The 26763-nt window shown below is 44.4% G+C and overlaps 1 protein-coding gene across 8 annotated transcripts in view; it reads left to right on the top strand.

Annotated features, from left to right (window-relative positions):
• The window catches only part of GMIP (GEM interacting protein), a 93002-nt gene extending 66975 nt beyond the window's left edge, over positions 1 to 26027 (top strand). For 4 of the 8 annotated variants that reach the window (XM_088662762.1, XM_088662764.1, XM_088662766.1 and 1 more), the window contains 9 exons: positions 1512 to 1598; positions 7595 to 7687; positions 11546 to 11697; positions 12448 to 12636; positions 14838 to 14975; positions 19482 to 19678; positions 21457 to 21745; positions 23613 to 23778; positions 25407 to 26027. In XM_088662762.1, coding sequence (XP_088518888.1) covers positions 1512 to 1598; positions 7595 to 7687; positions 11546 to 11697; positions 12448 to 12636; positions 14838 to 14975; positions 19482 to 19678; positions 21457 to 21745; positions 23613 to 23778; positions 25407 to 25801 — 1706 coding nt within the window. In that variant the 3' untranslated portion in view covers positions 25802 to 26027. The remainder of the gene's footprint in view (positions 1 to 1511; positions 1599 to 7594; positions 7688 to 11545; positions 11698 to 12447; positions 12637 to 14837; positions 14976 to 19481; positions 19679 to 21456; positions 21746 to 23612; positions 23779 to 25406) is intronic. The other 4 variants (XM_035101744.3, XM_088662768.1, XM_035101737.3 and 1 more) reach the window with 3 other exon arrangements.
• Positions 26028 to 26763: the final 736 nt, after the last annotated feature.

Genomic DNA, 26763 nt, shown 5'->3' with positions numbered 1-26763 from the left:
TCAGAGGGCGGCACCACCGCTGTGCCCCAACCCACAGCCCAGGGCTGCCCAAACCCCACGCTCTCTCCCTTGGGATCACTAGTTTGAGGTGGGGGGGGGCAACTTTTGTATTATCAGGGGAAACCCTCTTCTCCATGCATTGGTAGACTTCATTTATAAATCTGGCGCCTTCTAACAGTAACAGCTTGGATATTAAGGAGGACATAAAAGTTCAGATTTAGCAGAACATATAGATATGATTTCACACGTAACATACAAAATGAGAGAGAGGGGTGTATTCTTAAAGTGAAGGATATCTCTATTTGTTACCATTTGAAAATCTTATTTTCCTAGCACGTCAAACTGAGAGATCAGTGTCTTAAGCATACTTTGACTGAGAGTCGGTAGGGCCACAAAAATGCTTCTTGAGTCCAGCTTGTGGGCCACCAGCTGCCTGTCCCAGGTCTTCACTAGTCCTTTCAGGAGTCCACAGACTTCCTTTTCAGTCTCCTGGGTCCTCACTTCTTAGCCCTGTTTCTTGGGTGCTCCTTTCAGACCTTAGTGGAAACAAGGTAGAGACAGAACAAGGATCAGCAGCTGGAAATTTCTAATGTCTACCCCTGGTCTACCCTCACCCAACAATTTGCCATTCTATTTTTTGTTTTGTTTTGTTTCCTATCTTCATAAAGATTCTATTTACCATTCTAATTTTTAATGTCTACCCCAGGGGTCAGCAACCTTTTTTAGCGGTGGGCCGGTCCACCGTCCCTCCGACCATGTGGTGGGCCAGACTATATTTTGAAAAGAAAAAAAGAACGCATTCCTATGCCCCACAAATAACCCAGAGATGTGTTTTAAATAAAAGCACACATTCTACCCATGTAAAAACACGCTGATTCCCGGACCGTCCGTGGGCTGGATTGAGAAGGCGATTGGGCCGCAATATTAGCAAATTATTGCTAATATTATATTATTTGGCTGAAAAAGTAACTTCATACTGTCCTGGAAAGTTGTGTGTCTGTGGAATCCTTGTCCAGGTTGCATGAAAGACAGAAGGTGATTAACTCTGGAGAAGCTCCCTAGAGGGTAAATTCGCCACTGAATCGCAACAGAGCACCTCCTCCATAAGATACTGCAGCTTGCTGCAATGAAATTTCCTCAATCTAGTAGAAGTCAGACTGAATTTCCCCGAGTAGTGTAGGCACTGGCCAACGTGGTCAGTTTTCACCATGCCTTCTGACCTGTGAACTGTCCAGCAGCTGTTCTCTGCTTCCTTTAAGTCAGGTGAGTCTTCCTGCTCCCCATTTCTTTGACTATGTAAAGACCTCACATTTCCCCAGTGATTTAGCCCTGTCTGTTATGGTGCTGCCCCCATTTCATTAGCAAAGGGAATTGGATGTTTACAGGTTCAGTTTGAATGGGTAATGAAACCTTAAAATACATATGAGCTGCATGCATGAGTGCTCTCGTATTGCCTACATCACAGTGAAAATATGAGTTGCACACAGCTTTTGTTTCAATCTCTTATCCAGGTGGCAGCAAGTCCTCCTACAGTGACACTGAGAGTCTGGGAGGGAGTACTGAGGGCCAGTCCTTAGATTCACCTGCCTCCAGCCCAGGTGAGAGGAAAGTATGAAATGTTGCTAAATAGTAAAAACACGAGGTCTTCGGGTTTTCCCCACATAACTTTGTTTTTCAGCACATATAAATCTGCATGCTTGGTTATTATTATTATTTTGGTTATTATTATTATTATTATTTGCAATGTGCCTCTTCTATTAAGGGCAAAAAATCACTTTAAAAGACCAGGTTTAATTGTTTTTCAAAAGTGGGCTTTGAATTTCAAATATGCCTTAAAAAAAACCTGAATGACAATTTAATTTGTGCTTCCTTTGCAACCCCTAAATGATCTTTTTAAAATTTTGAAAATGCCAAAAACAGAACAAAACATATAAATGAATAATCAAAACAAAACAACATTTCATCCCCCTCTTCCCACCCTTTCCCACCCTTTCCCCCCCTCTACTCCCCCCCCCACTTTCCCTGTAGCCTTACATCCTGACTTCCATTTCCACTTTGATATTCACTCGTGCATTTATTTTCTATTCAACTCTATAATAATACCAATACTACTAACTCAAACTCTGTTTATTTTATATTTCTCTTCATATCTCCTACTCAACGCATATTAGCATATCCTCTTTCAAACAATGCTTTTTCATGTAATCATCATAACTTTTCCACTCACTTCTTAATTTTTGCTTGTACTGGTTCCTTACTGCTGCTGTTAATCTTTCCATTAAAAGATATTCACTCAATTTATTAATCCATTCTTCTCTAGATGGTATTTTAACCGTTTTCCAATTAGCTGCTATTAATATTCTCGCTGCTGTGCTTGCATACAGGAATACTTTTTTATTTTCTTTTGGAATTTCCTCATTTAATAGACCTAATAAATACATACCTGGTTTTTTTGGAATTGATTTTTTCATCATTTTTTTCATGTTCCAGAATTTAACAATCCCCTCGCATTTCCACCATACATGTATGAAAGTTTCCGGCTCTTTGTTGCATCTCCAGCACAGATTTGATTTGATTTTATAAATCTTGGCCAATTTCACTGGCGTTAAGTACCATCTATAAAATATTTTAAAGACAATTTCTTTTATGTTATTGGCGGCTGTGAATTTTATATCCTGTCCCCACAATTTATCCCATTGTTCAATGTATATTGATTTCCAATTTTTAATTTTGGGTTGGCCTACTATATTGTTAATTTCTCATGCAGATAGGGGTTGTCCTTATTATTTTTATTTTTATTCACCCAAATTTTATAGGTGTTTTAATAGTCTCCAGGATAATAGGATATTTCATAAAATTGGAGCCGAATTTAGTCCACCCTACAAGAGGTTCAAAGAAACTATATTCGAGAGTAGCCCAATTGGGATTTCTGCTAGCTCTCCAATAATTAGTCTTACTCAGCAGGTAAGCCTGGTGATTTAATTCCAGATTTGGGAGCCCAAATCCACCTTCCTTAGTTGGAAGTTGCATTTTATGTAGTGATATTTTTGGTGGCTTTGTGCCCCACAGGCACGATCTAAATAGTTGATTTATTTTTTGGAAGTATAATTTGGGAATATATACTGGTAATCCTCTAAGAATGTATAAAAGCTTTGGAACAACTTTCATTTTGAGAACATTAACCTTTCCCCAAAGGAATAGGTTTAGAGCTCCCCACCTTTCAATATCGAAAGAAATCTCATTTATAATTTGATTCAAATTTAATTTTACAATTTATCTGATGAAACCATTATACCCAAGTATTTAATAAAGTCTTTGCACATCCTAAATTGATTGTTTCTAAACAATGAATATACAATGGAGGGACCCAGGTGGCGCTATGGGTTAAACCACAGAGTCTAGGGCTTGCTGATCAGAAGGCTGGCAGTTCACATCCCTGCAACGGGGTGAGCTCTCGTTGCTTGGTCCCAGCTCCTGCCCACCTAGCAGTTCGAAAGCACATCAAAGTGCAAGTAGATAAATAGGGACCGCTCCGGCGGGAAGGTAAACGGCGTTTCCGTGCGCTGCTCTGGTTCGCCAGAAGCAGCTTTGTCATGATGGCCACATGACCCGGAAGCTGTCTGCGGACAAACACTGGCCCCCTCGCCTATAGAGCGAGATGAGCGCCACAACCCCAGAGTCGGACACGACTGGACCTGATGGTCAGGGGCCCCTTTACCCTGTACCTATACAATGTAGCCCTTGGCCCTATTGATAAAATCTCTGATTTTGTCCAATTTATGGAATATCCCGATATTCTCCCAAAGGTTTTTATTTTCTCCATAATTTTTGGAATTGTATCTTCTGGTTTTGTAATAAATAAAAGGATCTCGTCCACAAACAATGTTGTAATTATCGTTGTTGTGCTTTACACCCTTGCTATGCTTGCTCATCCTGAATTATTGCTCTTGTTAATGGTTCCAGGCAGAGATTAAATAGTAACGGAGAAAAAAGGCAACCTTGTCTCGTTCCTCAACTTAAACTAATCAAATTCGAAATTCTTCCATTTGTAACAATCTGGGACAGCAATAGGAATTTCTCTTTCTATTTATATTATAGCAATTATTTCTAAATTTGCGTCTATACATATAAATTAGTAGGTCCAAATTTTATTTCCTTTGTCCTTTTTTTGGGGGGGTGATGCATTTTATGTTTTTTGGGGGGGGGCAATGCTTTAAGCACCCCCACTCTCCACCCTTGAAACTTAAGCTATAAAAATATATGTAAAAATAGCAGGCAGGAAAACATGAGTGGTATTTAGCTGCATTTTACTCAGAGTAAATAATAGCCTCAGATTAGTCATGTCCGTTAGTTTCAGTGAATCTACTACGAATAAAGCTTAGTTGAATACCACCCCACGCCACAATTGAAGGCTATACAGAATTGCATATATTCTGTGTTCTGAACTTTGACAATGCCAGAAACTTGGGGTGGAGTTCAAAGTCATGCTATGGCAAACAATGCATGCCTGTGAGCATTTCAGCTTGCCAGATAAAGCAATCTCTGCTCCTCCATGCACTGTTCTGGGGCTTTTCCTGACACCCCAGCTGGGACCCAATTTTGGGGGTGGGGTGGGGGGAGGAAGGGGAAAGCCCCTCTGTGGAGACCCTGACTCAGGGCTTCCTCTGGCAGGACTCCTTAGGCAAATCTCATCCATGGAATTCCCACTTGTCCATTTCATCATCATCTTACATAAGTTCTACAGTGTGCTTTTCTGTTTAAAACATTCCTTAAGTTGCTTAAAGTTGCTTTATTTCCCCCCCCCCAAATAATATTTATTAGTTTTCAAAATTTTAACACATAAAGAAGAACAAAAAAGCAAAATTAAAACATAATCAAAAAAAGAAAAGAAAAGAAAAAACATATCAATTCATTACATTAACAATAACATTGTGGACTTCCTTGATTCCCCCCACAGTGGGTCCATTTATTAAATTAAATTAAGCAGTTTTCTTTTATCATCTTAAATCATTCTGGCACAATTTTTCCATTATTTCCCAACCAATTCCAATCTACGCAAAAAAACATCAAATACCCTCAACCTATAATTCATTAATTAATCCAAATCTATATACCCCCCAAATTACCCCTATATTCAAATGTTATTTCTTCTATCATACCTTTAACCACATTTGTCTAATTCTACCCCCCTTCCCCTGGACTCCGGATCTCCGAGATGTATCAACCAGCTCCATAAAACGTTCCAGTTTTGGACCATCTTAGTCAGAAAATAACCCATTGTTTCTCCTCACCCAATTCCCACTCTTTCGCCACCTTTCCACCACTCTCCTTTCTTTGTCCCCTGCTGACCCCCCAATTTTCTAACTGTAGCACAGTACCATCCAGCTATGTTTCCACTTCCCATCCCTATCACCATTTCCCCCCCCAGTTAAGCTCAGGCTCCAGCATGGATCCTGCCCTCCCTCTCTCACTGGGAGAACATTATTCCATGCTGGTTCTTCTTTGAGGACTCCTTGAATCAAACACAAATCTTGTTCTCCCTCTCCCACTGGGTGAACAGTATTCCATACATCTTCCTCCTCTTTTTTACATTCAGTTATATTGTCCAGGACGTTCAGTTATATTGTCCTCTTTTGCCAAGTCATTTACAATGCCCCTGGATGGTGCTTGCTCCTCTTCCTTTGATTGCCTTATTTTACGAATCTCTATATTGCTCTGCCGCAGTTCATCTCTCATCTCCAAAATCAGTTCCAGGAGTTTTTTGATAATCTACAGAGTCTATAGAGCCATCTGGTATTGTGTCTACTGGCATCCTGTTTGTCTCACTTTCTGTGAGAGCTGCAGAGATAGCAGATCAGGAAATGGCGCAGTTCATATTTCCAAACCTCAAAAACAAAGTTTACGTCCAATCTGATTCTCAACTCTCTTTTTTAATTCTTGTTCATATTTTTAAAAATCTTGTGTCCATTTCTGAAAAGAACATTATCAAACTTCTTATACGCAGCTTTCTTTTCAAGATTAGCAGTTCTCAGCCTCAAAGAGGTAAACAGATTCCTTCCTTATATGATGTCATAATGGCGGCTGGCTGATCTCTCCAGGGACCCGGCTCCAGTTCCAGGGGGGCTTCCCCCAGTCCAAATTGGAAATTTTACAGGGATTTTAAAGTCATCAATCCTTCTCCCCTTTACCCTGCCTCAGGGGGAAGGTTTTAGAACTAATCCTAGGAAGCTGTCAAAGTCCTGTCAAACTCTCTGGCTGCAGGCAAATTAAATGCATCACCGTTCTCTCAATGGGGGAGATCGACTTCCTGTTTCAATCTCCTCCCGTGGCCAATTCTTTCAATTGAATTTTTTTAAAAAAATTTATTTGTATTACTCACAGTGTCCAATGTATTCTGATTTTTTGTGTGTGTGGGGGAAAAATCCACCACTCTCCGCTGCTGGCTCGGAGCTTAATAATAATAATAATAATAATTTATTATTTATACCCCGCCCATCTGGCCGGGTTTCCCCAGCCACTCTGGGCGGCTCCCCAGCCACTCTGGGCGGCTTCACTCTGTGAAGGTAGCGATTTACTCGAAAATGGCGCCCGCGACTGCAACTCCGCTCTGACTCGGAGCTCTCAAAGAGCAGAGGAGTCACCTTTGGGCGCAGCTGAGCTCTCATGCCCCCAGAAAGGTCAATCTGGGGTTCTTCTGGGGGGCCGTGTTGCTCTCGCGGCTCTCCCCCTCCCTCACAGGGCCAGGAACCTTGGAGCTCGAGGATTCCTCGCCAATCAGCGTTGGCGGTAGACTGGAAGTCCACACTTCTCTAAATTTGCTTTAATTGATGTTAGTGGCTTTGGGCTTCTTTAGTATGGAGAGGGAAATCCATGTATAAACTTTAATGTAAATAAACAAATCTGGACCAATAAAAGTTTCTGAACTTTCTTCAAGGGTAGCCCTACATACAATGCATTGCAGTGGTCCCATTGAGAGTTTTCCAGGGTATGTTTGGTAGTGTCAACATCACTCTTTCTCTCTAAGAAATATATTGAAGCTGATAAGAAAGCTCTCCTGGCTGTATCCAGGAGAAAGCCTGGACCCAGGAACACCCCCAGGCTGTAATGGATGGGCATTTTCGTTGGGCGGGATGTACAAGGGCTTTCCCTCCGCACTCCATGTGCCCCCCAACAATTCAATGGGGGAGCAGGAGAACCCCAGAACAGAAGAGGGATGTTTGTACAGATGGAACATCTGTAATAACACAATGCTGAATTCCACCAAGTAACTTTTCCAGTTTGAGAACCAGTTGCCGTGAGCATCCCTATATTTACCTTGAGATAAGGAGCTGGAGCATTAGGAGAAAAAACACTTCAAATTGTTAATATTGCAGTGAAACAAAGATTGTCTAAATTTTCAACAAGGCTGTCTACAGGTTAAACTGAACCCAGTTCCTAAAACTGTAGAGCACTCTTTCTTTTTCACAGAAGGAATTTCCTTTTTCACAGAAGAAACATCCTAAGCAGAATTCTGTATGACTTTGAATTTAACTGGTTTCTGGCTAATTAAGTGGCTTCCTTTTCTGTTTTTAATCTGTTCTTCATTCATGTCTAGGCCACAAGAAGTTGCTGAAAGCTCCATCCACAGGCACCGTGTCTTCCTCTGAGGACTGTGAAGGCAAAGATTTAATGCAAGCCTATGACCATGGTGAGAAACAAGCCCCAGACTGGGGAAATGAACAAGGGAGGGAAGAGTCCTATAACTGCAAATGCTAGACAAATGGCAGATCAATTCTGCCCATGTACAGTTTTCGACTGCAGGTGATTACTGCATGTTGAATGTTCCTACTTAAAAGCAAAAATGCCTCCCAGGAGTAGATATGATAGTCATCCGAACTGAATTCGCCCATTCCCTTCCATTTTAGTTCACTGATGCCCAGGATGTCAATATTTATCCTTGCCATCTCATTTTTGACCACATCCAGCTTACCATTATCCATGGTTCTTACATTCCAGGTTCCTATGCAATATTTTTTTTACAGCATCGGACTTTCCTTTCGCTTCCAGGCATATCCGCAGCTGAGCGACCTTTCGGCTTTGGCCCAGCCGCTTCATCAGCTCTGAATCCACTTGTACTTGTCCTCCGCTCTTCCTCAGTAGCATGTTGGACGCCTTCCGACCTAAGGGGCTCATCTTCCAGCGTCATAACTTTTATATGCCTGTTGTCTTTGTCCATGGAGTATTCTTGGCAGGGATACTGGAGTGGCTTGCCAGTTCCTTCTCCAGGTGGATCACGTTTAGTCAAAACTCTCCACTATGACCTGTTCATCTTGGGTGGCCCTGCATGGCATAGCTCATAGCTTCTCTGAGTTATTCAAGCCCCTTCGCCACGACAAGGCATTGATCCATGAAGAGCAGAATACAGTGGTACTATTACTTCCCTAGATCTAGATGCTATACTCCTATTGATGCAGCTCAGAATTGCATTGGCGTTTTTAGCTGCTGCATCACACTGTTGACTCATGTCAAGTTTGTGGTCTACCAAGACTCCTAGATCCTTTTCACATGTACTGCTCTCAAGCCAGGTGTCTCCCATCCTGTATTTGTGCCTTTTTTTTCTTTTTTCTTTTGCCCAAGTATAGTACTTTACATTTCTCCTTGTTAAAATTCATCTGGTTTGCTTTGGCCCAGTTGTCTAATCTGTTAAGGTCATTTTGAAGTGTAATCCTGTCCTCTGGGGTATTAGCCACTCCTCCCAATTTGGTGTCATCTGCAAACTTGCTCAGGATGCCCTCAAGCCCATCATACAAGTCATTGATAATATGTTGAATAAGACTGGGCCCAAGACAGAACCCTGTGGCACCCCACTAGTCACTACTCTGCAGGATGAGGAGGAGCCATTGATGAGCACCCTTTGGGTTCGGTCAGCCAGCCAGTTACAAATCCACTGGATGGTAGCATTGTCTAGCCTGCATTTTACCAGCTTCTTTACAAGAATATCATGGGGCACCTTGTCAAAGGCCTTGCTGAAATCAAGATAGGCTATATCCACAGCGTTCCCTTCATCTACCAGGCTTGTAATTCTGTCAAAAAAATGAGATCAGAGTAGTCTGACATGAACCTATTTTTCAGAAACCCATGCTGACTTTTAGTGATCACAGCGTTCCATTCTATATATATTTTTATAATGATTTTTGATTTTATAAACACAAAAGAGAAAAACAAAAGATCAACAACAACTTAAAAGGCAATAAAACACATTAAAGAACAATAACATAACAATAAAATAAATAAAAAAAGACAAACATCTAAATCCAAATCCAAATTTCTTTAACATTGTATATAGGGACCTCCTCGAGTTCCCTCTATCTGCTCTTCATTTCATTTTTATCTTTTAGCAATTTCTAATGCATTTTTATATAAATATCTTTAAATTTCAAATCTATCCTTTCTGTGTACTTCACATAGATTTTAAATCCTCAGCTTCTATACAATTCTAAATCTATTCTTGGTATACAATTTTTGCATATTTTTTCAAATAGATTTTAAAGTCTTTCCACTCTTCTTCTGTCGCTTCTTTTCCCCGGTCGCGGATTCTTCCGGTCATCTCAGCCATTTCCATGTACTCCATCATCTTCATTTGCCAATCGTCCACTGTTGGTAATTCATTACAGCGTTCCATTCTAGGTGCTCACAGACTGTTTGCTTAATGATCTGCTCTAGAATCTTTCCTGGTATTGATGTCAGGCTGACTGGGCGGTAATTGTTTGGGTCCTCTCTTTTCCCCTTTTTGAAAATAGGGACAACATTTGCCCTCCTCCAGTCTGCTGGGACTTCGCCTGTTCTCCAGGAATTTTCAAAGATTATTGCCAGTGGTTCTGAAATCACCTCTGCCAGTTCTTTTAATACTCTTGTAGTTCATCTGGCCCTGGGGACTTGAATACTTCTAAACTAGCCAAGTATTCTTGTACTACCTCCTTACTTATTCTGGGCTGTGTTTCTCCTGCTGAATCATCTGCTCCATATTCTTCAGATCGAGCATTGTTTTCTTTTTTGGAGAAGACTGAGGCAAAGGAGGCATTGAGGAGTTCTGCCCTTTCTCTGTCCCCTGTTCACATTTCACCATCTTCTCCTCTAAGTGACCCCACTGTTTCCTTGTTCTTCCTTTTGCCTCCTTTTTCCATTTTTTGTACATATCCCTTTTAAATCTTAACTCAGTTAAAAGTTCTGTAGATAGCCACCAGGGCTTCTTTAGGCACCTTCCATGTTTCCGTCTCATTGGTATTGCCTGAAGTTGTGCTTTTAATATTTCCCTTTTAACAAACTCCCAACCATCATGAACTCCCTTCCCTTTTAGTATTTCTGTCCATGGGATCTCACCCAGTGTTTCCCGAAGTTTTCTGAAGTCGGCTTTCTTAAAGTCTATAATTTGAGTCTTAGTATGCTTGGTTGCTCCTTTCCGCTGTATAATAAACTCCAGAAGAGCATGATCACTCCCACCTAATGATCCTGCCACTTCTACCCCACTTACCAGGCCATCAGTATTGGTTAGGACTAGATCTAAAATGGCTGATCTTCTTGTTGCTTCTCCCACTTTTTGGACAATGAAATTGTCTGCAAGGCCAGTGAGGAATCTGTTCGACTATATGCTCTTGGCTGAGTTTGACATCCAACCAATATTAGGATAGTTGAAATCCCCCATTACTACTATCTCACTTCCTTTTGAATGCTTGGTCATCTGTTCCAGGAAGGCATCATCTGTGTCCTCAGTTTGGCTTGGGGATCTATAGGAAACTATAGTAAACAATGAGATCACTGTTATTTTTCTCTCCCTTAATTTTGACCCAGATACTCTCAATTTGGCTTTGAAGTTTTAAATCCTGTATCTCTTCACAGGTATACACATCCCTGACATATAACGCTACTCCTCCTCCTTTCCTGTTTGGTCTATTTCTCTGAAATAGATTGTATCCCTCTATTACTACATTCCAATCATGAGACTCATCCCACCAGGTTTCAGTGATGCCTATTATGTCGTATTTAGTTTGCTGTACCAAGAGCTCATCTTGTTTATTTCCCATGTTCCGTGCATTAGTATACAGACATTGAAGACCATTTATCATTTCCCCCATGTCTCTTATTTAAGGATATTTTCCTCCCACCACTAGGTCTGCATGCTGTTTGCTCCATTTGGTCCTCAACATTTGGGTGATCATCTTCAGCACTTGGTAGACTCCTACCTTCAGGACCACTGTCTCCCTCCCCCACATAAGTCAGTTTAAAGCCCTCCTGATGAGGTTTTTGAGTTTCATGGCAAAAACATTCCTCCCAACTTTTGTGAGGTGCAGCCCATCACTTGCCAGAAGTCCATATTCCAGAAACTACAGACCGTGATCTAAGAATCCAAACCGTTCCTGTTTGCACCATTTGCGAAGCCAGTTGTTCACTTCCCCTATTTTTCTCTCTCTCACATAGAACAAATAGGGGAAGTGAACAAATACAGTTGTTCACTTCCCCTATTTTTCTCTCTCTCACATAATAGTCACATGCCTGACCCTCTTTTCAGCTCTCACGGATGAAAATGGCTTGTCCTATTACCACTTCAAGAACAACAACCTGTCCAGTGCTGCTCAGACCCACCACCTGCGGAAGCTGAGGGGCCCTTCAAAATGCAGAGAATGTGAGAACGTAGTGCTCAAAGGCGTTGAATGTGAAGAGGTCAGTGAGCATGAAAGGGAACTGCTTTGCTGCAACAAGAGGTTCAGATCTCAGGCAGGCTCTCACCCAGAGTACAGCACCAGGCCTGCCACTTGGGTGCTGGAAAGGGAGAGGCACACAAATTGGCCCCAGCTTACAGCATAGCGCCCTGAGGCAGATTCTTAGACTTTTAAGTCTGGAAATAATTAGGATTTTGGTTGTGATTGTATGTATACAGGGGCAGAGGAGGTGGGGTGGGGGGTGCAGTCCACCCCAGGTGTCACCATTGAGGGGGTGACAAAATGTCGGGCGACACTCACCACCGGGCCTGCAGCGCACCTGAGTCAGGTGTCTTTCCCTTGCCCCAGGCCCCCAAGCGGCCTCCTCCGCCACTGTATGTACTGTATACTTAGCACTACTTCTGTGTGAACATGAATAGGTTGCTGCTGTAAATCTACTAATCTAGTTCTGAGTTTTGCCCTGAGACAGGCGGTCCTGAACATTTGCCATATCCTCAAACACTCCCCTTGATGAATGTTTTTCAATGAGATTTGATTGCCAGTGTGAATGAGACATGTAAAAGAAGATGGAGTTTGTGCTCTGACTTCCCCCTGGAAAAGAGAATGAAGCACAAATGGAAATGTTCTCCCTCTGCTGTTGGCCCATGACACCTGCCCCAGAGTACTGAGATGTGAGAAATTAGCAAGGGGGCCCTTTGGGGCTGGGAAAGAGTTCAGCCAGAGTAACACGGGACCTTGGGGCCATTTGCAGTGCCTCCTGACCTGTCACAAGAAATGCCTGGAGAGTCTCCTCATCACCTGTGGTCACCAGAAACTGCCAGCACGGGCATCGCTCTTTGGGATCGACTTCCTTCAAGTGTCACGGGATTTCCCAGAAGAAGTGCCATTCATTGTGGCCAAGTGTACCTCGGAAATAGAAAGGCGTGCACTGGGAGTGCAGGTAACTTGTCCCTGCATGCAGAAATCCATCTGTGCTCAAACTCTGTAGCTCTCAGACCCTAAAGTGAGCCACAAAAGGTATCCATCTGCTGCCCAAACATAAAGGCTGAATTAATTGTGTAACTATTAGACTATGATTGGCTCATTTGTATTCCTCAGTTCCGTGCAAGTGCAGCAAACCAGAGGAATAAAAATTCTAGACATTAATCCTAAAGAAATGTATGAGTCATGCCTGGCGAAATCCTACAAACAAGCAGGGACCAGAACAGGATTTCTGGTGCAGAATTGAGCTAATAAAATAACAATAATAACAATAATATTTTATTATTATTTATACCCCACCCATCTGGCTGGGTTTCCCCAGCCACTCTGGGACGCTTCCAACAGAAAAATGAAATAAAATAATCTATTAAACATTAAAAGCCTCCCTAAACAGGGCTGCCTTCAGATGTCTTCTAAAAATCTGGTAACTGTTTTTCTCTTTGACATCTGATGGGAGGGTGTTCCACAGGGCGGGTGCCACCACCGAGAAGGCCCTCTGCCTGGTTCCTTGCAACTTGGCTTGTCGCAACGAGGGAACCACCAGAAGGCCCTCGGTACTGGACCTCAGTGTCCGGACAGAACAATGGGGGTGGAGACGCTCCTTCAGGTATACTAGACCAAGGAAGTTTAGGGCTTTAAAGGTCAGCACCAACACTTTGAATTGTGCTCAGAAACGTAATGGGAGCCAATGTAGATCTTTCAAGACCGGTGTTATGTGGTCTCGGCGGCCTCTCCCAGTCACCAGTCTAGCTGCCGCGTTCTGGATTAGTTGTAGTTTTTGGGCCACCTTCAAAAGTAGCCCCACGTAGAGCGCATTGCAGTAGTCCAAGCGGGAGATAACTAGAGCATGCACCACTCTGGCTAGACAGTCCGCGGGCAGGTAGGGTCTCAGCCTGCATACTAGATGGAGCTGATAGACAGCTGCCCTGGTGCAGAATTCTATACCTGCCATTCTCCTATCACAGTAAGAAGAAGACAGTGGGGGGAGTACCCAGTTATTGGGAATTTTTAAGGTGATGAAGAGCCTCACCTCTAATGAGGAGCAGACTGTGCTGTGGCAGGATCTAGGTCAGGGGTCAAGCAACCTTTTTCAGCCGTGGGCCGGGCCACCGTCCCTCAGACCAGCGTTTCTCAACCGCTGTTCCGCGGCACACTAGTGTGCCGCGGGACGCTGGCTGGTGTGCCGCGACGTGCGGCGACGAGAAGGGCGATTTGCATTGTCATGTGCCTGGCGGCCGCTGGAAAATAGTATTTCTCCTCCTCTTTCCCAAAGCTCAGTGCAAACGACTGGAGGGTGGTTTTAGACAAACTTAAAGAAGCTGGCTGGCTGAGCTCAACCTGAAACTTGCTGAGCAAAGGATTGTGCTGGCAGAGAAATCAGCGGCTTGTGAAGCCTTATTACAGGAGATTGCAACCAACACAGCAATTGGCAAGTGTTTCTTACAGTCATAATTATATAGTCAATATAGGGCGACACAGAGTTAATTTTTTTAACTTTTTAAATGGTGGTGTGCCTCGTGATTTTTTTCATGGAACAAGTGTGCCATGGCCCAAAAAAGGTTGAGAAACACTGCCTCAGACCATGTGGTGGGCCGGACTATTATTTTGGGGGGAAATATGAACAAATTGAACAAATATGAACAATATGAACAAATTCCTATGCCCCACAAATAACCCAGAGATGCATTTTAAATGAAAGCACCCATTCTACTCATGTAAAAACATGCTGATTCCCAGACCGTCCATGGGCCGGATTGAAAAGGCAATTGGGCTGCATCTGGCCCACGGGCCTGAGGTTGCCCACCCCTGATCTAGGTGCTTACATATGGTGAAAAGACAGGTTGTCTGCTTCTTTGCGTGTCTGTATTGCAGCAGTTCAGGGAAGGTGCAGAAAGTGGGGGGTGGAAACAGCATGGGGGGGTCAGAGAGTTTTGAGGTGTCACTCGACCTTAATCTTGGTGAATGGCTCTTTCTTTCGCTCTGCTGGTAGCCCTGACTTTTGGGTGAGCTAAGGCTTATGGCCTACAAGAGCTGCCTCAGAGTTTCGTTCCACGTGGATTTCCCAGTCTCCTGCGCCTGACTGCTGAGTCAGAGAGAAATCCCAGCTCCCTTTCCGACACATCCATCATGGGCCCCGTCTCTCTTTTGTCCTTGACGCAGGGCATTTACCGCATCAGTGGAGCCAAATCCCGGGTGGAGAGGCTGTGTCAAGCCTTTGAGAGTGGCTGGAGGCTGGTGGAGCTCTCGGATCATTCCCCTCATGACATCACTGGAGTCCTTAAACATTTCCTTAAGGAGGTAAGAAATGGAGGGGGAGACAGCCTTAGGATTTCATGTCCCTAAACCTGAGTGTGGCTTCCCAAAGGCGATGCCTTCAGCAGACTCTGGGAACTCATCAAGCTACACAACCCCAACCCTTTTGGTGTGTGGGTGCTATTTTATCTAAAGGTGGAAACAAATGAATTATAAAAAGATTAACATGCAACTGGGTTCAATCTGTTGGGAAATAACTGGTGAATAACAATCAATCCTGAAGTCCCAGGTGTGTGGAGAACTACAAAGAAAAATGGCTGACTGCATGAATTCAAAAAGAGGGTGTGGGTCTTGACTTCAGCTGAAGCAGCCCCCCCCCAGTTTAAAACACCGATCTAGACTGTGTTTGCAAAGCATGCAAAATATAGGTTGTTAGACTTTTAAACGTCCCTGTATGAGTGACTACAGTTCTCCCCTGCTTCTGCCCCTCTGGGGTTAATAGACCACAACTTATAGTAAGTTTAAATGCTTCATTTACAGTAATCACAGGTCTCACTGCTCCAGCAGAAACAACACAAGTAAGGTATTCTTGCTTATAAAATACAGAAGTTATTCTCAAACATGTGCTCTGAGTCAAATCCCAGTCTCAGACATCTGCTCAACTTACATGGTTCAAGGGGAGAGAGGGGGGGGGGAGGAATAGGAAGAAACCTTTAGTTCCTCCCTCCTTGGAGAAAGGGGGATTTAGAACTCTGTGGTCCTTCACCCCTTCACATACTCCCTAGCACAGGTATGCATTGTTAGGTTTGACTGCAAGAACTCCAACACAATCTACGTTAGTCTTGTTTGTTGTGGTGTTGCTGCTCCTTCTTGCTTGCTCATGGATGGCACAGCACGTGCCCCAATATGTAGTTATTCTGCTCCTTCTGTTCCTTTATTCCCTGATATTTCAAACTAGTTTTATTACGTATTTTTACTTATCGTGTATGTGCACAGTAACCCTTAATTCAGGGGTCACCAGGATACTCAACTTTCACTGAAATTAGGCTTGAAAGAAGCATTCTGTTGGAGCCAGTAGAATAGGTTGTGGTGTGTGCTTAGGAGAAATGGGGAAAATGGGCAATTTAAGTTTCACATTTTCCCAACATTCAGTTCTCCACATTTCAACATCTGTTTGCAATTTTTTAAAAAATTAAAAGTCCTCATAAAAATCATAAGTGTTTTAGGGCAAATTTCTCCTCATATACATGTGCTTGTATACCATCTTACTTCTAATATGGATCTTTTCCCCCAGAGCTGTGCTGTTTCCTCTACCGGTAATATTTTAAATCTGATTCTAACCAATAGTGATGACCTGGTTAGTGGGGTAGAAGTGGCAGGATCATTCGGTGGGAGTGATCATGCTCTTCTGGAGTTTATTATTCAGCGGAAAGGAGCAACCAAGCATACTAACACTCAAATTCTAGACTTCAAGAAAGCCGACTTCAGAAAACTTAGGAAACGCTGAGTGAGATCCCATGGACAGAAATACTAAAAGGGAAGGGTTGGGAGTGTGTTAAAAGGGAGATATTAAAAGCACAACTTCAGGCAATACCAATAAGACGGAAACATGGAAGGTGCCTAAAGAAGCCAGGCTGGCTATCTAAAGAACTTTTAACTGAGTTAAGATTTAAAAGGGATATGTACAAAAAATGGAAAAAGGGGGAAATCACCAGAGAGGAATTCAAACATATAGCCAGCACGTGTAGAGACAAAGTCAGAAAAGCTAAAGCACAGAATGAACTCAGGCTTGCTAGAGAGGTTAAAAGCAACAAAAAGGGCTTTTATGGGTATGTCCGTAGCAAAAGGAAGAACAAGGAAACAGTGGGGTCACTTAGAGGAGAAGATGGTGAAATGCGAACAGGGGACAGAGAAAGGGCAGAACTCCTCAATGCCTACTTTGCCTCAGTCTTCTCCAAAAAAGAAAAAAATGCTCGACCTGAAGAATATGGAGCAGATGATTCAAGTGGAGCAGATGTATTCAAGTCTCCAGGGCCAGATGAACTACATCCAAGAGTATTAAAAGAACTGGCAGAGGTGATTTCAGAACCACTGGCAATAATCTTTGAGAATTCCTGGAGAACAGGCGAAGTCCCAGCAGACTGGAGGAGGGCAAATGTTGTCCCTGTTTTCAAAAAGGGGGAAAGAGAGGACCCAAACAATTACCGCCCAGTCAGCCTGACATCAATACCAGGAAAGATTCTAGAGCAGATCATTAAGCAAACGGTCTGTGAGCACCTAGAATGGAACGCTGTAATGAATTACCAACAGTGGACGATTGGCAAATGAAGATGATGGAGTACATGGAAATGGTCAAAGGCCTGGAAACAATGCCTTATGAGGAACAGCTTAAGGAGCTGGGCATGTTTAGCCTGGAGAAGAGAAGGTTAAGGGGTGATATGATAGCCATGTTCAAATATATCAAAGGATGTCATATAGAGGAGGGAGAAAGGTTGTTTTCTGCTGCTCCAGAGAAGCGGACACGGAGCAATGGATTCAAACTACAAGAAAGAAGATTCCACCTAAACATTAGGAAGAACTTCCTGACATTAAGAGCTGTTCGGCAGTGGAATTTGCTGCCAAGAAGTGTGATGGAGTCTCCTTCTTTGGAGGTCTTTAAGCAGAGGCTTGACAGCCAGGGCCGTCTTAAGCACATCCGGCGCGGCGGCGCAAAGGTTCCTCCGGTGCCCCCTCCCTTTCCCAAAATTTTGCCTGGGGCGGAGGGCGCCGTTGGGGCTACCTGACTACAGCCCACTGCTGGCGCTCTCACTGCTGCCCAGGTGAAACGTTCTTAAAGGGTTAATTTCTTTCCTTCTCAAACTGCATATAGTGCAGGGGAGAGGAGAGTTAATTGCAGGGCCCATTCAGTATGCAAGGTATTCCCCCCCCCCATAAAGAGGAAGCCAAGGGAAGGTAGAAGGGGAGGGACACACACTCTCTCAAGACTGTCTGCATTTGCAAAGTAATACAGCGAGACCCCACTTCAGAAACAGCAGCAGCAGGAAGTCCCTTCCTGCACCACCAAAGAAGCTTTACTAGAGGAAAAAGAATCACTCTGTAAAGTTGCTTTTCCAAGCCCAACAGAGTCTATAAATCAAGGCGTGGGGAGTGGGGGAGGGACGGCTTTCTCTGAGTCCCACCAATACATCTCTGCATTCCCCAAATAATAAAGAGGTCGTGGCCGCAGCGTGGGGGAGGGGAGTGTGTGAGCGGACAGAAGAGACGACATGCTGACGTGTGTGTCTCTCTCTTTCTCTCTCCCCCCTCCACAGTCCTACTTTACACCCCGTAGCTGCCCTGTCCTTTGCAGAGAGAGGGAGGAAGGAGGGGGGAAAGTTACTTGCAGCACCCGAGGGAGAGGAGGCGGTGGTGGCGGCAGAGCCATAGGGCTTAGTGGCTCGTTGCACCCTGTTGGGGTGCCCCCAAGAGGCTGGCGCCCTGGTGCAACAGCCACTAGCCCCTATGGGAAGGCCGCCTCTGTTGGCAGCCATATGTCAGGAATGCTTTGATGGTGTTTCCTGCTTGGCAGGGGGTTGGACTGGATGGCCCTTGTGGTCTCTTCCAACTCTAAGATTCTATGATTCTAATATAATACATTTTTGCATGTGATTTTCTCTAACATATGCAGTTTTGTGCACATTTTACTCAGCTACATGTATTACTCAGCTCCATGTGCACATTGCTGGGCTGGAGAACTGTGCTGCTAATTTCAGAAAAGTGTGAATTTTAAAGCATGGCTGTGTTTCAGTTCCTGCATTTTTTCACAATGTGTGAATTAAGTAGCTTCTTCTTTAAATGCAAACTGAATCAATTCCCCTCCCCATCTCTAGTGTTTGTGCATGTGGGTTTGTGTGACCAAAACAATTTTCAAATGGGCCCCCCAAATGTCAGTGACCCCGGCCTGGAGTAGTTAGGGCATCCCATGACTCCCCCCGGTTCTGTTGCACCTGCTCTCAATTTTCCGTTGCTCTTTGTATTGTTGAAAGCAGAGTAGCCTCTCCAGATGCTATGGTAGATCTGTGGCTGAGGAAGAAGTCTCTTCTCCTGGGAGACCAGCATATTTTACAAGTTTGTGATGATCAATTCATTATTTTTGTTATGTATTGGAGTTTTCCCTCAGGTCCTCGTCAATTGTCCTTTAGGAGGGAGCTTTGAGTTATGTTTGTTACATTGTATGAGCCAGCCTCTATCAAAGCAGGCCGGCTCGGCAGTGGAGTTCAGTTCTGTTCCAGCCTCCAAATAAAGAGCTGCTTGGAGAAATCACAGTGTCGGCTACTCTGTTCACCCACTACAGTATTCAACAATTTTCTATCTTGCTCTTCCAAAGGAGCCCAGGGCAGCAAACGATGACACAGTAAAACAATACAATTAAAATAAAAGGAAGGTATATTTGAAAACAAGAGCTTTTACCTTTACCTTCTGCTGGATGTGGTTCTCTCATTTCTCTGAAAACGTTTGCAATCGCATGTAAAGGGGAGGTTTTCTAACCCTTCTTTTCCCTTCTTCTTACAGCTTTCCAGTCCTGTGCTCCCATATGAACTGTACGATGATTTCATGGCTCTCTCCAGGAGCGTGCAGAGAACGGAATACAGAACAGGGGCTGATCCTGAGACCTTGACAGATCCCATCAAGAGTACAAAGGATTTACTGCGCAAACTGCTACCAACAAATTATAACACATTACGGCACCTCATTGCTCACCTCTACAGGTAACAGTGAGACCAGCAGTGACTCCTGAGCTCTTTTCTTTTATGAATAAGGGCCCTTTCCAGAGCTCTAAAGTGGGGTATAAATATCCTAAACTCTTAACAGTATCCAATTTCAACACAGATCCACACACCTCTGTTTGCCCTGCCACTTTTCCCTGGGAAAACCTGCTGTTTCCTTCTGAAATGGACCAAATGACAACTGGGTTTTCTGCAGATTGCCATTTGTTCCAATTCAGCAATAAAGAGTGTTTTGCAGGGGGAAGCTGCAGGGCAAACACAAAGTCACTCATACCTAGAAAGCCCAGGGCCCTATGAAGCAGTGTGTGCCCACCCACTCACCCCCACCCCCCAGGTCTCCTTGGGGCTTCTTACGCCACTGCCTTTGTTTATCTGCATGATACTTGGGTGTCCTGCTTTCTCCCAAGGGCTCAGGCTACCAGTAGAACATATAAAGTCCGGGGCAAAGCTAGACTTTATTTCACCCAGGTCAGACACTTTGGCACCCCATGTGCATTTATGTTCACACACATAGACTGGGAGCCTCAATGGCGCCCTCTGGAGACTTCACCCAGGGCAAAAAACCTGGCTGGCCCCCACCCCCCGAAGCTATAGTGCTGTATGAAATTTATGTTTTCCATCCCCAGGCGCTTTAAAAATGGTATCTGATCAAGAATTCTCAAATTGGGAATAGCTTCCACAAGCCACAAACCTGTTTGCATCTTCCTTAAGGGCAGAGCTGCACATTGATGCAAACATATATGTCACACAAGCTCAGTGGCATCTTCTTCTAGGGAAATGGTGCTCAGCCTGAATCCAGGGACTCTTGAAGTTCCTCAGAAGCTTCCCTGGGGTTTCTCTATATTATAAGAAGATCAGTCATGGACTGGGATTCAGACCACTTATTCCATTCATGTGAGACCCAGTCAGCCCCAAACCTCATAAAAAACCCTCTCCATCGCACTAAAGTTCTGCAACTAATGATTTGGGAATTCTTATGCAGGAAGATTCACAGCTCAGTTGCAAAACCATGGGCATAGCCAAGGGGGGCTCAACAAAAATTCTGGCTATGCTCATGTGCAGAACGCATGTTTTGCAAACAGAAGGTGCCACATTCAATCCCCAGCATCTCTCGTTCAAACAATCGGGGAACAGAAAATGGAAACGATCTCTGCCTGCAGCCCTGGAGAGCTGCTGCCAGTCAAAGTAGACAATATTAGGCTAGATGGACAAATAATCTGACTTTGTATAATGACGATTCCCGTGTTTCTACAAAACAGAAGATTATAAAGACAAGAGGGTAACTCCAGAGTAAATCCTTGCAAGGCAAGGGGAACCTCAGGTGATAGGTTCACAACTACTTTTGCACCAATAGTATAAAGCTATAATGGTTATTCATGTTTTATGTAGGGTCTAGGCTCTTCCCTCAAGGTAGCACTCCTGAAGGGGTATTGCATTTTTCCAGTACTCAAGTAGCAATATTATACTGCTGTGAAAATGTGGTCCCTTCTCGGACATTACCATCATTGCTGTGCCATGTGGAATGCAGTTGCCTAAGTGTCACAGCCCCTATTGTATGGCGCCAGCGATGAAGGACCTCTGCCATGCACTCCAACCAGGGAGATACTTTTCAGAATGAAGTGGAGAAGCCCTGAATCCACAAAGTCACAAAATGAAAATGACTTATTGAAAATGTAGCCAAAGCAGCTCAGTCTCTGCCATTTCTGGAAAATGTTTAGGTTCAGACCTCTGATGATTCATTTTCTCCCCCCCCCCACAAGAGTGGCTGAGAGATATGAGGATAACAAGATGTCTCCAAACAACCTGGGGATCATCTTTGGGCCCACACTAATCCACCCTCCCTTGAGCAATGAAGTTTCCATGTCGTGCCTCGTGGACTCAGGGTACCAGTCCCAACTGATTGAGTTTCTCATCCTCAACTACGAAAGGATATTTGGGATGGATGACCTGCCTCCATCTGGGCCTTGTGAACGTGAAAACTCTTTGAAAGAAGCAAATACCAAGGAAGCTCTTTCAAGCAGCAAAAGAGATGTTGCAGCACCTTCTGAGGTAGGAGGGGGGTGGGATTCCCAGCATAGGCTTCCCTTCATTTCCCTACTCCTTCCCCACATTGCCTCTAGAGATATACGTCCAAGAGCACCCCTCATGGTGGTTAAGAATAGGGGAAGTGCCCTATTTTTCTGTGTATAAGACGCTCCCATGTAAAAGATGGACCCCTATTTTATTGAACCCAAAATTAAGAAATCAATATTTTAGGGTTGCCATATCTCTAGAAGTGAAAATCTGGCTGATTGGTGGCGGCAGAAGGTTGTTCAGCTTTCTTTGGCCAAGTGGGCCAAGTGCAGCCCCTGGTCCCCCTGCCAAATGCACAATAAAAATCCTCCCGGCCATCAGCCTGTGGTTGCTGGCAGAACTGGTTCTGGCAGCTTTTTCATGGCAGCAGCAGGAAGGTAAGTAGTGTTTTTTAAACCCCCTGTGTATTCACCATCTGTGTATAAAACAACCCCCAATTTATGACTTAAAAATTAGCCAAAAACATTTTCTTATACATGGAAAAATATGGCAAAAACACAGGATGCCAGATTCAATATAGAAACCATCATGTATAAAAGGAGTATTTGACAACGGCAGGACAACATGACTGTACCCAGGTCAGGAGAAAAATGATGATACCATGTTATGGTTTCTGTAGCTGTTAAGGCCAGGACAGGGGTGGAAATAGGCAGGTTATAGTACCAATGCCTTCCCTCCATGTGGCCACATATTCCGTCCTTGATGGGCTGAGATGCTGCTGCTCTCCCGCCTTCCTGGAGGGAGGCAGCTGAGGCCCAGGGAGCTCCGCTCTGACTCTGCAGGCACAGAATGGCAAGAGCAATAGACTGGCTCCACTGTCTTGCCCGGGGCCAAGCTCCTTCCGTCGGTGCCTGTGACATACGGTGCTTGGCAGCTGGGAGAGACCTCTTGGCAGCACCTCACTGGTGGCTACTATTGGTTTCTATAGCTAAAGGATCTCAGGTTATTTTTTGAGACATATCGAGCTGTCTAGTCAAGATTGATGGTACTAGGTAATGTGGACGATTGCTGGATTTACTACGGTATAAGAGCTGAGCTGTGGAAGAATCCCATGATGGTTTTGTTGTTGGACTGAACCCCTCTTTGCTACAGATAAAGAAATTGCATGTTTGAGTCACACATGCATGACCTTTTGCACATGACAACCTAACATGTCAAGGGAAAAATTAGCTTAGATCTCTTCTCCTAAGCTTGATCTATGCAAGCAGTGTTTTATGGGAGAAAATTCAAAATGCAGTCCCCGATCTGAAGTTTGATGCAGTACAATCCATGTGCTTCTGCTCCGCACATACAATGGTTCTAAGACTGCTGCCAATATGAGTAACAGGCCTTATGACTTCTGGGCATACCAGGATCCCTCATTTCTCAGATTCTGTTGCCTCCATCTTTTCTTCTGAGCTTGTCAGTCTGCATGTGGTTGACCTCTGTGGTGCAAACTGCGATGGAGACACCAATGTTCTACATTTTACATGGCTCTCAATTTTAAAAAATAAATTGCCAGGCAATGTATGGGGGTGGTGGGAGCGAAATTTTGCCACCATTTCAACTTTATCTGAATAGATCCATTTTTGACATTTCAAGACCACATAATACCACAAATGGCAGTGACCAGTTTCAAATTCTGAAAAGAAAATGTGAGCAAAATGGATGTTTCAACAGGGAACATTCTGGAACAAAAATCTTTCTAAAATAAATGTGGCACTTGGATTTAAAACTTTTAAATGAAATTCTGCAATGAAATGATTATATACACATACAGTAATGGGATTCTTTCCCTCTGACTCTGATTCTAACTTTTTGCAAGTCCTTTTGCAAGTTTGCTTGACATACCGTTTTCTTACAGCAGTCAGGGGAGCTCAATGCACAGATTCACAAACATGGCTTTTCCTTCCAACAGAAGTCCTTCTCTAAGCCATATCTGGATGAAGACAACAGCACTGCTGTGGATTCTTGCTCTACCAATGCCAGGCAGGAGCAAACCCACTTTCCTGAAAGTGGGGAAACCATAGGTAAAGTTCTTTCCTAGATACCAACCAGGCATTTAAAGAATATTGGTTCATATTTTGGGGAGAGAATATTGTATTCTTCCGGTTCAACAGTGGGTGCCCCACTCTTCCTCCAAACCATTCAGATCCACAATGTCTCCCCCCATAACTTCCAGACACCCTGTCTCTCCAGATGTTTCTATATCAACATTTTGAGAAGCCACTACATTCCAAATTTTGCCTGCTCTAGTATCAGAATGGCCAAACCCAAATGATATATCTCGATATAATAAGAAAGGGATGAGTGTTATTGCGCAGCCCCCAGTGGAGGATTTGTATTGCTGCATCACTCCTGGTTTGGCGTGAAGTCCTAGTGCTGTGGGGGTGCAAAAGTGAAGGCAGAGGCCATGGCATAGGAGTGGGAAGGGAGAGACAGTGAGAGGGGGAAAGTGCTCAAAGAAATGACAGACCTTTGAGGAAAGCAGAAATGGAGATAACTGAAAGAAAATGGTGATTTTAAACCACAGCAGAGGTTTGACTAACAGAGGTTTGACTAAAGGACCTTCATTGTCAAAACACTGTATGAAAGGACTATGGAGTATTTTAGAGCATTGTACCTTTTATATCTCTCACATGAGGCAGCTAAGGAATTGGAAAGGGAGAAGTTTGAGTACTGGAGATACAGGGAGATACACTAAAAGCAGGGGGAAGGGGGCTGTTCTAAACAACGACAGAAGGTTTGAGTAAAGGGAGATAAAGAGACACTGAGAGGAAAATTGCAGTTTTAAACAATGGCAGAGCAATGAGTGAAACAGGGCTGTAAAGTGGCAGAGAGAGGGGAAAAGTGGTTGTTTTAAACAATGGCAGAGGTTTCAATAAAGCAGGAACACTTGAATAGAGTAGGCAGAAGTGACACTGGGGGGGGGATGGCAGTACGAGTACAGCAAGAAGAAAGTTTGGAAAGGCTGTTGTGTTAGCTTCTGTGTTGCATCCACCTCTGCTATTTTTCCAACATAAAACTATTTTTGTTTTGTTTTTAAAATAACTCCTTGTCTCACCATTCCTGCTTTATTTAAATCTCTGCCATGGATTAAAACCACCATCTTCCTCCCAGGGTCTCTTCCTAGCAAAGGAAGTGATCAAGGAGGAGCTCTCCTCGTCATTAACTTTTAATAAGCATTGCATTGGGGATGCAGGTGGCGCTGTGGGTTAAACCACAGAGCCTAGGGCTTGCTGATCAGAGGGTTGGCGGTTCGAATCCCTGCGACGGGGTGAGCTCCCGTTGCTTGGTCCCAGCTCCTGCCAACCTAGCAGTTCGAAAGCACATCAAAATGCAAGTAGATAAATAGGGACCACTACAGCGGGAAGGTAAACGGCATTTCCATGTGCTGCTCTGGTTCTCCAGAAGCGGCTTTGTCCTGCTGGCCACATGACCTGGAAGCTGTATGCTGGCTCCCTCGGCTAATAATGCGAGATGAGCACGCAACCCCAGAGTCGGTCACGACTGGACCTAATGGTCAGGGGTCCCTTTACCTTTACCTAAGCATTGCATTGGGACATCGTTCAAGTTAAGACTTTTGCTTCCTGGGATGATACATTCAATAGATTGTCTGCTTCCCTAATTCTGCACAATATCTCTTCTCCTCACTCAGAGCTGAACAGCAGTGATGGCAACAAACAGAATGATGCTATACTTGACCCTGAAGCCACCAATGTCAGCCCACAGACCAGGGGGCGCTTCAGCCGGATGCCTGTGAAGCACCTTCGCACTGTCACCCCCAAAGTGCCCAGCCTGCCCCTGCTGGCTGCTACCATGGCTGGCTCAGAGGCAGGCAGCAGTCTCCTAGAGCAAGGTACAAACAGCTGCAGCAACTCGCCAGACACTGGAGGGCAGCGCAAGCACTTTGAGATCACTCCGGAGACTGGCAGGATTGTCTCCAAGTTCCAGACTCAGAATGGGAGCCAAGACTGCTGCACTGCAGGGCTGGAAAACCCACTGGAGCGAGAGCCTGTGGATGCATTGGGAGGAAGCAGGACTGAATCTTAATGGTTTTGTTTTAATCTTTTAGGAAGCAAACCAGACAAAGGGCTTGAATTCCAGTTCCAGGAACAATTTGGAATAACTTGACCCTAACCTTGCAAAAGCAGGAAAAACTGCTGTTCACCTACGAGTCCACTTGAGAACTGGGGAAGAAACAGCTCTGGGTGTATCTCACAGAAACCTAGGAGGGATGATGTTCCCTCCACATTTAACTGTTGCATTTCTTTGCTTTCTTGGCTGCAGAGGTGGGTGGAGAGTGGAGAAGGGGCTGCTAGGATGTTTCAGCCTCCGCCTGGTTACGCTCATCTATTTTTAGGTTCTCTGTGCAGCTTTGGCTGCTTCATAGATGATGGAATTTCTTTGTGGAGATCAGTTCCTTGCAGGTTTCTGCCATCCATGGAGTGGGAGACAACAAGGTGACTGCGACTCCCCCCACCATTCCCCCCCCCCAGTTCTGTCTTCCATGCTTAGGGCTCAGACACCCTTACCCTTAGCTCCTCTCTTCCCAGGCACAAGTCCATGCTTAAAAGCTCCATGTCCCAGCATGGTGGTTCTTCTCTCCCCCCCCCCCAAGCTTTGCCTGCAAAAACTCACTCTTTCATGCTCAGTTGAAGCAAACATCAAGTCAGGTTTTCTGTGGATTTCCGTTTAGAATCATAGAATCATAGAGTTGGAAGAGACCACAAGGGCCATCCAGTCCAACCCCCTGCCAAGCAGGAGACACCATCAAAGCATTCCTGACACATGGCTGTCAAACCTCTGCTTAAAGACCTTCAAAGAAGTAGACTCCACCACACGCCTTGGCAGCAAGTTCCAGTGTCGCTTCTCTGGAGCAGCAGAAAACAACCTTTCACCCTCTTCTATATGGATCCCTTCCAATCAGGATTCAGGCCTCATCATGGGACTGAAATTGCCTTGGTCAGGGGCAGGGGACAGGAGGCGGGCAGGTGTGGGGGACTCCCTGGTCC

This window comes from Zootoca vivipara, chromosome 2 (assembly GCF_965207765.1).
Source record: "Zootoca vivipara chromosome 2, rZooViv2.hap1.1, whole genome shotgun sequence".
Taxonomy (NCBI): domain Eukaryota; kingdom Metazoa; phylum Chordata; class Lepidosauria; order Squamata; family Lacertidae; genus Zootoca; species Zootoca vivipara.
The sequence above is the reverse complement of the archived record's forward strand: the minus strand, read 5'-3'. Positions and strand labels throughout refer to the sequence as shown.